This window comes from Symphodus melops, assembly GCF_947650265.1.
Source record: "Symphodus melops genome assembly, chromosome: 9".
Classification (NCBI taxonomy): Eukaryota; Metazoa; Chordata; class Actinopteri; order Labriformes; family Labridae; genus Symphodus; species Symphodus melops.
In genome coordinates this window covers 2,773,023-2,791,402 of record NC_136699.1, presented here as the reverse complement: position 1 = coordinate 2,791,402, position 18,380 = coordinate 2,773,023, and the positions used below count along the sequence as shown (strand labels likewise).

General features: G+C 43.6%; 1 protein-coding gene across 1 annotated transcript in view; it reads right to left on the bottom strand.

Annotated features, from left to right (window-relative positions):
- Positions 1–17,866, bottom strand: part of prom1a (prominin 1a) — a 69,577-nt gene extending 51,711 nt beyond the window's left edge. The window contains exon 1 of the mRNA XM_079351536.1: positions 15,031–17,866. Coding sequence (XP_079207662.1) covers positions 15,031–15,259 — 229 coding nt within the window. The 5' untranslated portion in view covers positions 15,260–17,866. The remainder of the gene's footprint in view (positions 1–15,030) is intronic.
- Between the last annotated feature and the right edge of the window lie 514 nt (positions 17,867–18,380).

Here is an 18,380-nt window from a genome sequence, read left to right as displayed (position 1 = left end):
AAAGGCTTTAATTAAAAACTGTTCATCTCACTGACTTTGTTTCAGTTTTCCCACCAATGACATTTACAGAATTTGTCTGTAAAAATGAAAAGGTTGAGGGAGGGAGTGTGTCTCCCTCCGTCTGTGGTATTTAAAATGGTGTAGCTCATAAGAACGGTATTAGTCGGTCGAGGTGACCTCCATCTTATAAGAACATTATCCCCAACGTTTCCATTCAAAGCAGAATACACCTGTGGTTTGATTCTGATGTAAGTGCAGAAAACAAGACGGGAGACCATGTGATTTTTGTTCCACACAGTTAATGAATATGTGTGGGTGTATGGAGAGCACTTTCACTGTGGCCTTGCACGTAAACAGCTGAGTCTCCTGGCTGCGCACATACAGCTGGAGTCTCCCTCTTCACACGGGAGCCAGACGAGCACATATGGAAAGAAAAAGAAAACAAAAACCCAACTGAACATGAACATGCATCAACACCACACGCGTGTTGATGTGTTTTCTTCTGTGATATACGCGTGTCCCCACATGTAGCGTGACGAAAAACTGCTTTTCCTCAAGTGCATATCACACGATGGCACGATCACACAGACACGGATAAGAACTAAATGTGGGCGACATGGCAGCGGACACTCACAGGAGGTTTTATTGGACAGGGACTTGCTGCAATCTAGTCGACTTGTCTTTGAGGAAAGGGAACAAGCACATGTTGAATTCTCCTGTGCGTCATGAACATGTCGGCGTGGGAAATTGTCATGTGCATTTTGTACAATTGTTTGACTTTTTAGTAGATAAAATCAAATTAAAGCGGTCGTAGGATGAAGCTCTTGCTGTGTGCCTTGAAGACCCTCGAGCAGCATCTGAAACCCTCTTCATGTAATCATTCAGCTGTTTGACAATTTGCTTTAAATGTTCTGAAACTGACAATTTGACATTTGCTCCGAACTTTTTTGTCAGCAGCCTGCAGGTGAGAAAGATAAAATGACTGAGCTTTTTCTCTGAAGCTCCCCTTTTCAGTCTTTACGCAACATCTTATGTCACCATTTGTCCGTACAACCTGGTGAAACGCCACAACATGCCTTCAAGGAGAGAACGTTCTGAGGCTTTCGCCCTTATTCCCATTTGTATCACTCAAGGTGTCAGAACCACAAATAACAAGCAACAAAGTAAATGACACGGAGCTCCTTAAGTGAGATCAGGCAGCAGAGCCGGAGATGAGTGTTTTGATGTCTTTGTCTCCTGAATGATTGAGAAGAATCCACGCAGACAACATGCTGTGCAGTTTTCTGAGAAGAGCCTGAAGCTACGGTGCAGAAATATGTGAAGGCAGAGACAGAACTGAAGATGATTCAGCAGGAACAGTGTTCCCGTTTATTTGTTTCAATTTCAACGGGTGTAATTCAAAATTAGAAATCCAGAAATTTCAGAAGCTTTCAAGCCCATTTCCCCAACTAAGCACCTGTGCTGCGAATTACTGTAACAACACTACTGTTTTATTTACATACTTTATTCATCCAGGATGGAAAATTCTGTCAAAGTCGTTTTTCTTATAACGTGTCTCCTTTAAAGTTGTGCTAACTGATCGGCACAGTAGCATCCTGGGAGACACACACACAGACGGATGATCACTCAGGTGTGATTTTTCTGCCTTTGCAATGCCGACGTAATAAAACCCTGCTCGAGTGTGTGTGCAAGATGGAAAGCTGCCAAACAACAGTCTTTCTAATCCCACGAGACACTAAGAGCTAAATAACATGAGCCCAATGCTGCAAACACAGAAGAGCTCGGTGCAGCTAGCGTTAGCTCGACAGACCGAAGAGGACACACTCCATCCAAGCAGACAAGGCTGGTATAGGGTAAGCTCCATTACCCGTTAGCCAGGACCAAACAGACTGATAGACAGGTCTGTTGTTGACGACATGCTTCATAAATCTGTCGCCTTCAGAGAACTGATTCATCAAAAACCTCAAGTTCATACTGAAACACTGAAAATGGCTCTAATGTGAAAGTTGTTTCCTCTCACGTTGCCATAGCAACGCTAAATAAAGATGTTTTATTAAAGCTAAACAGAAACTCTGAAGTGACATCCCCAAGTATCTACCGTAAATTCCGGACTATAAGCCGCTACTTTTTTCTCACACTTCGAGCACTGCGGCTTCTACTCCGGTGCGGCTAATGCATGGATTTTTTATGGGGGACAATGAGCTTCTGCCGCAAAAACATTTGACTTCGTCACGTCGGATCTTAATATCAGTCATTTTGCGCTTCATGCACGCACCCTCATCATGGAAAACACACAGAGAAATGCATATGATGTAGCTTTCAAGTTAAAGGCGATCGACCTGGCTGTCAAAGAAGCTAACAGAGCTGCTGCACGTTAAGATGACACTGACGGCGACAACAGAGACTGAGGAAGTGAGTAATGAAGTCATTCTGAGGCAGTGAATGGATGGACTTTTTCTTGTGAAATATATTACGGTCATCTTTTTCATCAGCCGTGTTACAGACACCGTCGGCTAGGCTTCGTATTGTAACGGTTCATGTTGTAAAGTCAGTAGTTGATAATGTGTTCATAATTCCGATTATGTGGAGAGTCAGTGAATGCACCAGCGAGAACGTGTTGAGTGGCAGTATGAGAGAACGCTGGGGGAGAGAGTTGGATTGTTACGGCAAGTTATGGTTTTGTTCTCCGCTGTAAACGGCGTGGTCACGGCCGACAGTGATCGGGTTATTAAAAGTTATTATTTGAACGCTCTCGTCGTCCTTTAACGTCCGTACGGACGCTACAGTATTTGCGGATGTTACCGGTAGCCTACGTCTGTGTAAATAGCTCTTGTTATAGCGTGGACACCTGCGGCTTATAATCAAGTGCGGCTTATATATGTACAAATACATTTATTTACTTATTTTTAGCCGGTGCGGCTTATATCCAGGTGCGCTCAATAGTACGGAATTTACGGTAGTTACTTTTAATGCAGTTACTTTTTGATCGTAGTAACAACAAACTGTAACTCGTGTTCTCATATTCAGTAACTTGCACACAGCTAAACACTGAAGACCTTTTAGACTGAGCCGTGACCTCCAGGCTGCATGGCAGCTATTCTAACCTGAAGGCTAAGTAGTTTTGAAGAGTTCAGGGACAAAGGGACAAGCGGTCCACAGCACAGTTTGGTCGGTGTGTCTGCTGCTGTGACGGACGGCCAAGAGGATTGGCTCTGCAGTCTGGGCCAGGTAAACCGGGTCCCAGATTACGTCAGCTAATAGAAGCAGGGCTGCCCTGCAAAGGTGAAAGAGACAGGCAGAAAGTGCAGACAAGTCAGAGTAGACATGCATCGACCTGCAGACGGTTAACATGAGAAATTGTGTCCCTTTATCTGAGGAAAAAACCTTTTTGTCACTGTTGTTATTAAATGTCGCTGTGTTCTCATGGTGGATTAATGTCTAATAGAACAAACAGGAAGGTCTTTTACCTGCTTTTACCTGTCTTTTACCTGTATTGGTGTTTTACAAAGATTAAAAGAAAGATTGATTGTTGACAAAGTTAATATAGAAAAATGTTGATATGTGAAAATGTATGATTTTGGAGGATATCTTTTTGATTTATTGGCGCAGTGTTTAGCGGGTCCAAAAGCAGAGTAATTCTTTTTTGAAACAGGGGTTCAGAGTTCTCGCAGGCCACAGCTGGTCGAGATTGATTGATGGTAAAACACACACTGTACAGTCAATACTGCCTCTCTTCTTAGAGCGTACTTGACAGCCAGTTTGTCTCCAAGTGGTTCATTACAGGCCAGACAAGCCTCCCTGAGCTGTTATGCTGCCATGTCCATGATACTTCAAGCCGAGGAGAACGGTCTCTGGACTGCTGAGCAATGACTACAAATGACTGGTGAAGCGCTGTGATGAGTGGTGCCCAGGCTAAAGGAAACACTGAACAGGAAGTCTGTAGAGCGGTCGCGGTCTGCAGCGTTGGCAGGTTGAACTCTTATCAACACACATCTGCATTTACGACTCACTCACGTCGACTCATAGCGAGAACAATTGCATTCCACCGGTGAAGCGTAACAACGCGGGGACAGCGGATGCATGACTTGTCCTCCATTCAGTCGGACTTAGCCGCTCGCCTCGCCTCTCTCCTCTCCTGCTCGACTTCCCCGGCCTGACCCAAATATGAAGCCCCAGAATGAGACAGCATCCGGGGAACTGACAGCTCTTACTCCAACTCTATTTATTCGTTTTCCTCATATCTTTATTGGTTAATAAGCGGATATCTTCCACAGCCTTTCTTGCTCCAGCGATCTTTATATTTCCGTCTCTCCCCCGTGCTTTCACTCCGTCTGACTCTCTCACCTGCTCTGCCAGATAGCTGCGAGCTTAAGCTGATGGTGGCATTATAATATTACCTTGAAACGTCTCAAACATTCAACTTATCTTAATGCCATGGCTCTTATCTTCTCTTACTCAGTCTGCTAATATGCCAGGCCCTGTCGAAGAGAGCTTTCTAAATGAGATGCATCACTTTCTGCTCAGGATTCAGGAGCTGCTCGTTCACTCTACTGATCTACTTTCCCCTCTTCGTATACCATAAGAACACCCTCCAGCTCTGAGACTCCACGACACAATGAATGGCCTTTTATAGTCAAGTGTTGGAAATGCACCAGGCGACTCCGTTGTGATGGAGTCACGCAGCGATGCTTGAATTCAACAGTTTGCATTGTCTCCAAACTGAACCAAAGCTGTGTCAGTGAAAGAAGCTCCGCTCAGTTTAACAGCGTCTCTTTGAAGCGCGACTCATTTGAAGTTCCTTCAGAAGCAACCAAACACCTCCTAACTTCTGCGCTGACAAGATAAATACACAAAAGATTATTTGAAAGCAAATTAAGCTGCCAGAACGTGGGGGTCTTTGTGTCTGTAACAAGGCTCATCTCGGCTTCTCTTTGAAAGGAAAAATGTGCTTTAAGAGGGGAAACAGAAAGCACACCATAAAAATAAATTAAAAAAAAAAAGCAAGAAAGCAATCGGCGTCTGCCACGTTGGCGGAAATTCATTTGAAGATTCTTGTTAGAAACAAGTGGTCGTAAACTTTCAACAGGCATAGAAACATGAAACATGTTTGTTTTTCAGACACTTTTGTAGCCTTGCAAAGATACAATGTGCACATTTTTTTTTTTTTTACAGCCTCCAGGAACTACCCATCCCACAATGCATTGTGAATGACAGCGCTTCTTCTTGAGCGTAACGTTAGCCGTGGTTATACTGTTAATGCGAGAGTTGTAGTTTGTGTTGTTGAATCTATAAACTGCATGAACAGCAGCTCAACAATGTTGTAATCGCTTCGAGTTAGCCGAGCGCACCGCTGATCACGGATATCACGCGTGACACTCCAGGATTGTGGGTAGTGTAGTTCCCTATAGACCGAGGATAAGGCGTGTTCGTCTTAAAACGAGGTCGACGTCATACAAACGGGCATCTTCTACACGAGCATGAACACTCAGTTTGTGGTTTGTCGGCCTTTGATGGTTACGACATAAAGGCTACAGCACGATAATCTTCCGGAGGATGTTTTTAGCACACGTTGTTTCTGAACGCAGCGTCAGAGAGCTGAGTCTCTTCTTACTGACAGAATATGACGCCCGGCATTTGACACAAGCTCTGCTGTGACAAAGATCCGACCTCTGACTCTTTCATTGTCTCATTACTCAGCACGCCATCAGTGCCAAGTCACCAAGTCACCCTTTAAACAAGCGTTGTCACATTCACACACAAACACCAGGGCTTTAGAAAGAGTTTATGACTGAGTTAAATATCTTGTAAACGCTTCATATTTTTCCCCATGTGTCACAGCTGAAGTGATCAAAGGTCAAAGGTGAGAGCTGGCAGAGTCTTAGCAGTGAAATCTTCAAATGTTTGTCCCCTACATTAACTTTCACACAGCTGCCTTTTCTCTTTAGCTGCGCCTCCTCAGATAAGTCAGCTTCTTTAACATTTGAAATGTATATTTTTCAAATTAAAATGTGTCATCTGTGCTCCATGTGGTTTGGGATTTCTCAGTCATTGACAGCTTCTTAGTCTTGACGCAGAACAAACATCACATTTCAGTTTGGATATTTGTCACGTATTCAAATAACTGAATGATCCTACTGGATTGATGTCGCTTGTTTCCGACCGTGCACCTCTCCTCTCCTGCCTGGCTGAGCCTTCACAAAGACTAATCCCAGATTTCATGAGTAGCAACATGTAGCTAAAGGCTATTTTGATATCGTTCCACAGGACGCCGGCTGCAGACGAGGAACTGCGAGCGCTGTTCGACGTTTGGTTTTGTGTTCTGATTATTCAGCGTGATCTCCCCTCACAAAGCCGGAGCAGCGGCAGCTTAAACCAAAACGAAGCCGGCATGTGACGCATCGCAGGGGGAAATGAAACGTGCTCCTCTCCTTTAATATCTACCGCCTTAAAGCAGCATGACGTTTGTCAGGAGAAAAACATGAATGGAGAAAGTTAAAAAGCTAATGACATGATTCTGATCCTCCCCTGTACGATTTATGTGACAAAAGCAGAGATTATTGTTACAAAGGAGGGCGCACATTGAAGGATATTGCTGCGAGAAATGATTCATTTTAATCCCCAATAATGTCTGAAAATAGCAATAAACATCCCATCAGTAGATTTCTATCGCCCTCGGTCTCATTGTTAGATGTTTGTTTGTGTCACAGTCCATAATATAAAAAGTATTTCAGCATTTTTATTGCAATAAACATGAATCCCCAGGCTGTTTCTGCTCACAGCAGGGTTCACAAAGTTTAGATGGGCTTACTTGAACGTTTATATTTAAGGAATATAAAGACAATCAATGTCACCTGGAATTCGCTCATTTAACATGAATCATCCTGAAGTCTAATTCACCATATACTGTAGGTGTGGTCGTCTCTGAAGAAATAAAAAATAAAACGTTAAAGGCCAGGCTTGGCATGGGTCCCCGTTGAAATCTGGTTGGCCGTCCCAAAATCCTAATATGTGATTGGCTATTTGCCCTTTAGAGGCGGGACTTAAAATAAACTTTTGTGGCTGTTTTTATAAAACAGGATAATTTCAGTACTTTTAGTTGTAAATAAATACTTTGCTAATTCAATAAAGGAAAAAACTCATGCACAGTGTCTAACGTGCAACTGGACTTAATTGCCTATAAATGTATTTTTAGTAGTAAAGTGAAACATCACATAAACGTGCAAATTTCTAAGCACTTTGCACATCTTTGTTGTTGAGTCCCTAAAGAATCAAGTTTAGAAGATATGTTGCTGTGTTCTTCACAAGCACACATTATAAGTGAGGCTAGAAAGGGTAAAACAAACGTGTGTGTGTGTGTGTGTGTGTGTGTGTGTGTCGTCTGGACACGCTCCTGTGAGTTCCTTTTTCTTCTGTGTTTAGTAAATCAGAGTCGCCTGCACCGTGTTATTCTCCTGACGAGATGCAACCTTTCTAACTTTCAGAGCATAGCACAAATTCATCTCGTTTTGAGGTTCATCAAATTTCACAAGATTATCCCGCAGCTAAACGCAAAGGCTGTATTTGTTGAGTTTCTCATCTCTACAATTCCAAGCAGAAAACAAGTTAAGGCCAACAGTGTGAACGTTTGCAGCTGTTTGAATGATAAGTAGATTATTGGAGCATGCAATTCAGACTGCAGCCTTTGGATAAGAAATACATTTTGTCCCTTTTTTTTTTTTAACAAGCTCGCTTCGAATGTGTGATAAAAAAAAAGAAATGCCTAATAGGTGTGAGTAAGTCTGCGAACACACAGGCATTAATCCACTGATGGAATATGTGTAAATAATGGCAGAAAGATGTGCAGAGCGTGTCGGTCGTCCACGTTTTCACCTGCGTCGCCGTCCCGGGCTTTGTGCTGCACCGACACATTGCCTCTGGTGATCAGCTGGCATTATGTTGGAGGCGAGTTAGACTGTGGCAGTGTATGTCCTGGAGCGTCCTGCTGCTTCGGGCCGTCACTGTCAGCGCTGACATGACCATGTGTGACAGCACCAAAACACTGCACAGGAACCTTAGACATGCTTTCCTCATGCAGACGCTGCTGCTACAGTTTGACCCGACTTATGCAAACATAGATTTCCTTTAGCTCTTTATCTTTCTCTGCATGGTTGTTTCTTTAGTTTCAGATCATGCTACATGCATTATATTTATGTTAATGAGTGAAATAATAATTAACCCTTGGGATGCTTTATGTTGGGTAATGTCATCATATTGAATCCTGTCGCATCATATCTGACCTTTGTTGTGGAACAGATGGAAGAAGGGAACAGTTTAAAATATTAAGGTCATGTTTGAGGGCTCGAGGGCTGCGATCCAATCTCACAGAAGAATCCAAAAGCAGCAACATGACCCGGTTCTTTCTGTCGTGATTAGAGGAGAAGTGTTTTTCAATCATATAGAAGAAACTAAACATTTCTTATTTATGTTAGCTAACCCTGGACGTATCTTAGTCTTAAGATAATACAGCTCGAATAAATGAGTCAGATATAAGAACTACACGTCTCTTTTAATGAATCATCAACTGGTGTTATCCAAACCACAGAGTCTGTGTCACCTGTCACTGCAACATCATCCGGCAGCACACAGCATTAGCCTTTCAGATGATAAATACCTCCATACAATACTTTGTAAAGTGATAGCTGGGAGTATTGTGGCGTCTCACAAGAGTGACACTGAAAGTTCTTTGTTTCACGGTCACAAGCCGCCCTCAAAATACGACTGACCTCATCATAATATTCTTGTTAATTCCTGTTATTGATGCCAATCCACATCATTCAAAGAATGTAATATATTAAATATCACTAAATCCTCTTGAGAGATTGAAGGCGGGCTCAAGTTGAAAATCGTTCAACTTGTGATATTCTTCTTATTCTTGCCTCGTACGGATCGTGTCATGTACGTCCTCCTTCTCCCGTGTCTTATCAGGAAATAAACAATCCCATATTAACAACAACATTCAGAAGAAACAGAGCAGCGCACAAACGCTTCATGCAAACTCTCCTCAGCGCACAGCCTTCAGCTCAATCTTAGAGGACAAAAAAACGAACAACAATCAGACAGTGTCTGGAGTCCGTCATCACGACAAAGCACTTTATCTGAGAACCAACCTGCACGCTGCAATTGCTGTTTTCTCTTAACTTATTGTCTGTAAACTGTTTTTTTAATCATGTGCTATTTATGATGACGTGGACTGCTGATTGTGACCTTTGTGAAAGAGATCTTGGGTTCAATAAAAAGTCAAATTGCACCTTTAAATCTGCAGGTCGACCCGTACGTTCCTCTCAGGCGTCTGCTGGTTCAATCGGCAAGATTAAAGAGCGTTCAAAGATATGACGGGCAATACCAAGTTTTTGAGAGATTGCATCAAGGAATAAATAAAACATTTTTGTATTGTTGTTACAGTCACTCAGGTATGAATACTCCACCTCAAGTCAGTGTAGGATTTTTATTAACACAATCATTCGTTTTCAGAATGAAGTAACAGCAGCTCATAGAAGGGCAAACACGTATGCAGTTGTTTTGTTTGAATCAGCTGTTAAGAGTTCCCTGGAACTGACAGAGCCATCAGAGACGAGCTGTCATCAAACTGATTTCAGTGAATCTGTGTGCACCGTTGAGTCTGTGTGACCTTTGACCCTCACACATCCAGGGCAACCGAGCTCTCACTGCACCAACAAGAACACCAGATTCTGCAAAATGTTCCCATATAAGCCCAGTAGGGTTGGTGCGAGGAGCTGGTATGAATTTTTAAAACATGCTAACGGTACTTTTTAAAACTGAAAGCTGATGCTCTCTTCTTGCTGGTCTCGATATTTCAACGTGTTCTGCAGAAACCACTGAAGGTGATTTGTGCTCCATTTACACCACTCCGTCAGATATTTGCTTTTGAAGTAAAAGGCGTCTGACCGTGATGAAAATAGCCCCATCAGACACCAGCTCATCATTCCAGCACACATGACTCTGCATGCCACTGATGCATCTTCTTGTTTTTTATATCAGGAACAGGGAAATGACTCAGATCTGCCAAACATTATGATTGCAAATTTAAAACCCTTCTGGGAGTTGATCACAGCATTTAATGAGAGTCTCCACAGATGTGCCCGCTGCTCAAGAAATATCCAACGAGGAAGAATGTCTGCAAGTGGCCAGAAACACACACACACACACACACACACACACACACACACACACACTATTTCCACTGACACAGCATCAACCCCCCCCCCCCCCAACTCCAAGATCTGTCGTGCAGTCTGCAGCCTCCTCCACAGAGATGTGAAAGTGCAAGGTCAGCCACAGACAGGCACTCAGTATGTTGCTCAAGGACACTTCAGCAGAGCATATGCTTGCTGTCATGAAGCTCGGGTCCTGACCCAGCAGCTGAAAGACACTCTCTTTAACCATTTTAAATCTAAACTGCAGAATAACAACGCCTGTCGCAACAAGCCCTCGACCACACACACTCTGAATGAGCTGTCCACACGTCAGATTTTTACTTTTGGTTGTTTAGTGATTTTAAGATGAACCTTTGAAGACTTTATCTGCTTTTAAGTCAAACAGAGGGTGTAAGTGAAATAATGAAACCTTACATATCTGCAAAATAATGCTCGTGTTTGGCTTCAGGAAGCCTCCAAAGTTCAGTCTCCGATCAGGTTTAAGTTTAACATCGGTCGAGTCGGAGAGAAAACCTGGAAGTGTTTAAAATACAAAGATCTTTACAAGCCTTTGACTTTGTAATAAAAAAACAATGTGGGAGCTTTAAAGGTATTGTGTCTGCATTTACTTTTCTGTCCTATTCACCTTTGTTGAGGTCTAAACTTTGTTGAAGTCTAAACTACGGATGAATTCAAGCATGCGTTTCCTGCTGCAGGCCTCGGCAGACTCGCAGGTCAGACGTCCCCTTTGTTCAGCTGCGACTGAGCGGATGTTTGAATTTAAGCCAAAAGAAACAAGTCAAATAATTCATTTGCTGGAACCTGAAAAACTTGATGATTATGCTTAAATAATTCTATTTTTAAGTTGTTCGTTTGTTAACTTTGTGCCTGTCAGGTGTCAAATCTCAGCTAAGTGGTCACAAAGATGAGAGAAAAACAAGACGATACTTCAGTTTAGTATCAAAACTAAGAGAAGTCAAAGTCCAAATACAGAATTAACATTTTGCATTGAAAGCTTTAACACTTGTTGACTTGATATTTTTCATCAGCATATAACTTTAAAACCTTTAATTCACCATGAAGAGTATTGAACCTGTATGTCTGCTCCTTTGAAAATCAAGTAAATCTTTCATGCACGTCACGGAGAACTTCGATCTCTGCTTCGTCCTTGGTTCAAAATCTTTTGAAGTTTTCCCGTTCGGTATCTTTCATGTCTGCGCGTCCTTCACCGAGTCCCTTTACGCCTCTCTGCTGATAAACTGAACTGCCTTTTGATGACTGTTTAATAAACATTACCTGAGCTGCATGAGTCTATAGCTTGCATATTTTACTTCGGTGTTTGACCTCACATCACACTGGTGTCAGCGAGGTGAACAAAAACACACCGGCCATGATAGCTGCAGATGGGTTTCCCTGGCAACTGTAACCTCTCTTGAATAGGCGCCAGACTTCCTGCAGTCCTGTCTTATCTGAAATCCACCTAGGCGTGGTGTCTTAAGGGGCGGGAATCCAGACGTTAATGAGAAAACACTTTCCAACTGGGATCTGCTGCACGACACCGACTGCCTTCATCATCTCCCCAGTCGAGCTCATCCACAGGCGTGAAATGATAATGACACAACTGCAGAAAGGAGCCTAATGCACGTCTGTTCTCCAGTGACGGCTGACTTACAGCAAGATTAATTAAAAGAATAGAAGCCTTTTTTCACAAACGCACAAGCTGAAAATGTCAAGAGACGTTCAGGTGGACGGCTCCTGAAATCCTCCTCGTCTGGTTGGCACATGCACTTCACAGAGGGGGGAACCAAGAGGGGGTGCGAGGGTCTCCATGAGGTGAGACATGATGCAGAAAGTTGCAGAGAAAGCTCCAGAATCTGCTAAAGAAAAATATATGCCATGTGCAGTTTGACAGAATCCCACTATCAGCTAAAGATTCTGGAGAACAGAAAACAAAATCCATGATACAAAGATTTTGAATAAAAAGGGTTTAAATTAACCTGATTGATTGTGTATTGATGGGTGAAAATTAACCATGTATCCAAAAGTGAGAACAACACGCATCGTGATTCATCGAGAATCGTTTGATAAATCGAATCGTGAGGCGATGACTCCCAGAAAACGTTTTTTTACCATTTCTCCAGTATTGTCCTGACATGTCTGACATGGAGCCATCATGACGCAGAGACATGAACAGCACTCATGAAAGCAGCTTGTGCAGCCTGTGTGTTGGCATGTTGCAGCTGTGTGTTGCAGAGTGCGTGTAGGTGTGAGGGAGGTTGAGGTGAGGCTTTCTCGCTGCGGCGCCGAGCTGAAATGTTCGAGGGAATATGTCACAGAACATTTACTTAGTGTAGGTGTCGGTGATAGACGTGTGTTGATTCTCTGCTAAAAAACACCTCCTACAAGCTCACGGCGCGTTTGAAACAGAGAAGCGAGGTGTCAGCCGACGGCTTTAAACATTGATGAGATTATAAAATCGCTGTAAAATGTCACGCGCTGCCTGTAGAAGGCGTGATGATTGAAAGATGCTCGTTACAAAGAAACCTCACAGGCAGAGCCGTTTCTCCGGTCAACAGTGACTGTTGATTGAATTCAAACTATACAACTATATTTTCCTTTATGCATCCAGGAAGTTTTAATGTGACGCCGTCTGATGATCCACTTTATACGCACGCCGCTGAGAGAGGAGCTTCAGGAAACAGGTTTAAAGGCCGAGTAACAGAATCTCTCATCACTTCCTGCCGGTTTGCAGACTAAACGACAAATCTGTCTAAAACGTTTTTTTTTGCTTCAGTCTGAAGAAGTACGAAAAAAACCACTTTGAACAGGTGGTTTAATGGACGCACGGCGTACGAAGAGGAGGAATACGGTAAATGGACGTGATCTCGTGTAGCGCTTTTCTTTTGACTGCTCAAAGTGCTTGAACACAGCAGGTGACCATCAGAGGTAACTCATCCACGCACATTCATTCGCTGCAGATGACGCAGCGTGAGCAATTTAGGGGTTAAGCGTCGTGCCTAAGGACACGTCGGACGTGTGGCTGCAGGAGCTGGGGATCGAACCCTCAACCTTCCATTGACGGACAACTGACTCTACCAACTGAACCACAGTTGTAAAAATAGACTCATCAACTCAAATTTGAGCAGTTTTTGTGACATTACTTCATTTATTTTATAATGTGTTTAAGTCCTTTTGCTTTTTGGACGGTTTAGTCAAAATTTGTTTCTCTTCTGACATTTTCAAACTTCCCTCGTCATCTGTTCAGACTGAGTGTACAAAACAAGTGTACGATATTTGATCAACTTATTAGATATATTTACATCTTTTATAGGTTTTTTCCTCTGATACTTTTTGTTCTGTGATAAATCTTTAGAATTCATAAATGTAAAAGTCTGTATAGAAACTGTGTTAAATCCTACATGTCTGCTCCACAGTGAGTGTTCGTATAGGCCGAAGATAAGATAAAACCTGGTCCACTCAGCCTGCACAGAGCTCCACTCTGACATCTGCACCACCTCCAGTCACAAACCACTGGAGAGGAAACTACTTGCAGATCCTTTTCTTCCCTCGTCTTTTACATTTTAAATGCAACTACAAGTTGTGTTTTGCAACTCGGCATCAGTGCAAAGGCAGTTCCTGTGACATGCTGTTGCAGAGATGACAAGCTCTCCCAAAGGTTTTGCTGTGAACCAGCCTGTTTTCGTAAAAACAGACCTGACAGATCACTGACTTCATCGTGTTAAATATCCACACACGCACTGCTGCTATTAATACACAAATGGCCTTTGCTTACACGCCGTCCAAATTCTGGTGAACCCAAAACTAATAATGAATTCCCTGCAGCTCTCTAATCAAAGGAATGTCAAAACTGTGTGTGCAAGCGTTGTCTGCAGCCGAACTATTGTGAACGAACCAACAATTTCCACATGATTTCCATTCTGCGTCCTGCATCATTGGGTGGGTGCACCCATGGGTGAACTAACAACTTCACTGAGCAGTGGTCTGCTGCTCCATAAGATTAGGACATGAGCCCCCAAGTGCTGGTGACAAACTTGAATCTCAAAGGCCAACAACATATGGTGCACTGGCTTATGGGATTACCCAATTAACAAGGTGACTCAGAGAGCTGCTAATCTGCAAAATGTTCCAACGTAGCGCGCGCTCAGACTGTGACGCATGGTGGGGTGTTGCATCTTTTTGACCATCCACGACCCACTTAAACACACACACACTTTTTTTCTGTGTTAAGCAGTCAGCTCTAATTGTATTACACGTACTACATCCAAGCGCGCTCAGGCTTTCTGGGTGCCCAAATAAAGATCACTCTCTCAGGCAAAGAAAAAAAAACAACAACCTATGCGTGTAGAGCTGAGCACGTTATGTTGTCAGCAAGAGGTTCATTAGCTGTCATTATGTGGACTCAAAGTGCCCCGCAGGCAGAAACATCACCTTCATGAGCGCCTTCAGTTGTGCGCGCGCGGCACTGACGCACGGATGGACAACCACTCCAACGTGTGGACACATTTTCACGCAGAGAAAGACTGAAGAGGAGCAGGAGAACATCCGTTCAAATAGCAGCTGCTGATTCACGTTCATTCATGGGAACTAATGTGTTTGCATGCGGAGTTTTTTTTTTTGCGCATGCCAACTGAGTGTAGGCCCAGTAATATCACTGATTTCTGACACCAATAAGTCCATCATGAAGCCAATTATTACAACATTCAGACCAGCTTCTAAAAGTGACAATTCCCAATTGCCTGCCCACGATATCGCACTCTATTTACGAGCCCGTGAATCTCATTTATGTGACTTTGAGAGAGAGGTTTGGGACGCTTACCTTCTGGGAACGCGTTGGGTTGCACCACATACAGAAATCCGTGCACCAGGTGGAACAGGATACCTATCGGTCCCGGTTCGTAATGGGCCAGTGTCTCGTAAACTCCCGCAGGCACATAACCGAAATCCAACTTTTCCGGGGGTGGGAGTCTCCGCGGCTCCGTCTCTTGTTGGAGTTCACCGGACGCCTGAAGCACCCACAGCAGCAGGAGGATCCCACTCATCCACATTGTGCTTGATTGATTAACTGGCCTTCAGACTGGGGGAGAAATTCCCGAGCCAAAGATAGCTGGAAGATGACCGCCTGGATTCGTATCTTCCGTATCAAACGGGGAAGAGCGGTGAGTCGATTTAAAGTGTCCAGATTAATGGACCGCAGCTTTTTAAGTCCTGCTGCCAGCGGAGAGTCTCGTTTTGAGCATCGTTCCTCGCGTTAAGAGGCTCCGGACGGACGCAAAACCTGGTGATCCTGTCTCCTCCGTCTCCGCTCCACAACGCGATCAGTCCCACAGAGATGAGCGCGCCTGTCGCTTCCACTCCAGCATCTGTGCGCACGGGGAGGCGCTGCGTCACGGGAGCGGGAGGGGAGAGAGTGCGCGTCTCCGTCACATCTACAGAGGGAGGACTGGTCCAGAGGGAAGCGCTCCTCCTGCCGGGGAGAGGAGGGAGGAGTTTAGAGAGGAGGAACATCTTCTCTGTTGTGTCTCGTGGGTCTAAAAACAGTCTTTTGTAGTCAGTTGAATCACATTCAGACTGACACAGATCCTAAAGGGGGAAACAGAGGAGGACTATAACTAAGAACAGAATGTGGTTACAGTGTTGAGATTTGGTGAAAAAAAGCTCCTCTTATGTTCTTAAATCACAATAAAACTCAGTTTAAAACATTGTATAAACACGTCACACTTATCAAATTAAATGCCCGTTATGACGTCAGTGTGGTCCCTCAGTGCATCAGTCAAACATTATCTGCATCATACACATTATAAGCCATGTACAATCACACATTGCATATTGTATTTTTAAAAATGGTTCGATCTCTGAGGTGTGGAAAATCTCATATGATGCTCTGAAGGTATGATTTATAAAAAACAACAACTTGGAGGCAGGCAAATAAAATATATTTCTGATTTTGACAAATATTTGCTGGTTTCTGCGGCTATTTCATGTCTTTACTTTAAGTAATGATGGTCTTTGTATCTGGAATTATGCTCTGTGTGTGTGGAGAGTTGGAGACCTCAAGATAAGCTGACTGACAGATCCTTCCTCGTGAGATAAATTAATCAGTTAGGTTAATTATAGAACAAAAAAACACATATTGATTTTAACTTGTGTCATGTGAGGATATGACTCCTCTTGATTGTTTTATCACAGACTCAGTATCTTTGAGGATTAGAGTATCTCTCCTCTGACTAATGGACTAAAGAACAATGAATCAGGTCCATACAAAGAAACACATAGTATTACTGGTCTTCATTGATGCAAACTAATTATAAAGTAGTGGATGAAGGGGGACACTTTCCAGTCATGATTTTGCTGTGTAGTTTGATGCAGTAGACTTTAAAACAAAGACTTAGTCACTTGCTTGTTTGAATGAAAAAAAAAAATAGTCCCGTCTCTAACTTCCCATCTGTTCTGCCAACAGGTGCTCTGTGTCTACCTGACCGTTGGGCCCTTCTGCCCCTGACGACAGTCACAGGATACCTGAGGTGCAGCCCAGAGGAGCTGATCCGATTGGGTGAGCAGTGAGCAGGTGGGCTCTGCTTCTGTCTCTTTGCACAATGACATCCTTGTCCTCGTACTGGAGCATACCTGGTCTGTGGACCCTGGATCCTGGAGACAAGGGGGACTCCTGTTTGGAGGTCTTTGATCGCTGACTGTGTGCACCTCACTGCACTGATCACACACACTCAGCAGACCTGCAAACGGGCAGAAGGGACTTTAAGCACATTGTCATACACTGAAGGATATGGTGTAACTTGCTGGAGGACTTTCTTCAGAAATGTTCACACAAGCACTCACACACACATTTCCAGGACAGCCTGCCCCTACTGGCAGGAAGAAAAGAGTTTCAAGTAGATTCATAACATGCAAGTAGATCGAAACTGATATATACGTCATTGCTCCCTCAAGCGGCCTTGCAGTGGATTGTCTTAAATATTTCACACTTACCTCTTGCCGAAATTTCACCAGGGGGCTGGCAGGAAAAAGTACACTTTAAGTGAGTGTGAAAAAATCATTTGTGGTTAAACATTCAGGAGTTTTGTGTTTGTGTGAACAGGCTTTATACCAATCAAACCAAAGAAGGCATTTCAGAATATTATCTATCTATCTATCTATCTATCTATCTATCTATCTATCTGTCCTCAGTCTGTCTCACCGCCTGGATTCTTTCCAAGTACTACTCTACTGTTGTCCTGTCTCGAGACCACTTCCTTTTCCCCCCCTACAACTGAGCTGAAGCTCATCTCAGTCTCCAGGTTTGTAAGGAGATTAGCTTTCTAAGTATGTCTGCTGCAGATTTACTCTCCCCGAGCTCACCTCCTCACACAGACACAGTGCAGCTCAGCATACAGACAGGTGAGGTCAGAGGCGGTGTAAACATTGGGTTACAACTCATAATAACCTCCATGTCAGGGGCCCTAATCCTCAATGCTTTCAAAGGCAGGTGTGTGTACTTGCCTTCTCAAGGTTCACTTCTTGCAGGCTTTCTCAGAGCTCGAAGCCAAACCGCACAGCCTTCATCAGGAGTCGGGTTTTCTCAGTTGTCATGGTGATTGAATCCTTCAATGCTCAACCAGGAAAGCAGTTATCATTTAAAACAATGCTGGCGTAGAAAAGTGAAGCATGCAACACACTCGTTCTTTGTGTAATTGTGTGTGTGTGTGTGTGTGTGTGTGTGTGTGTGTGTGTGTGTGTGTGTTACACTGGCCATGATGAGGTGCACGTAAACAATGCTCAGGTGGTTTTAAAGGGTCGCCTGAGTGTTTGCTCTTCCTGTTCTGATTGGAGAGCAGCTGTTGACTTCCTTCTTCAGAGCAACATATGAACCTGTTGACCTCGTCTGCATGCTCTGATGCATCCAATCGCTGGCTTTAGGTTGGCTTTAAAGAGGATTGAATTAACAGGCAGCTTTACCAAATACTCTACTTCATATGTTTACCATTACAAAAACTCCCTGAGTCTTCGGCTGAGTGAACCTTTCCTCATAGTTTCAGATCTGAAGGAAGTTTGCCTCGTCAGGAAGCTGACTGGGGCAACAGGAAGTCTTAAAATGAGTAGAAACCAGTAAGACTGAGCGAACAGAGACACGTGGGGTATCGTCACAGAAACGATTCATTCAGGACAGCACAG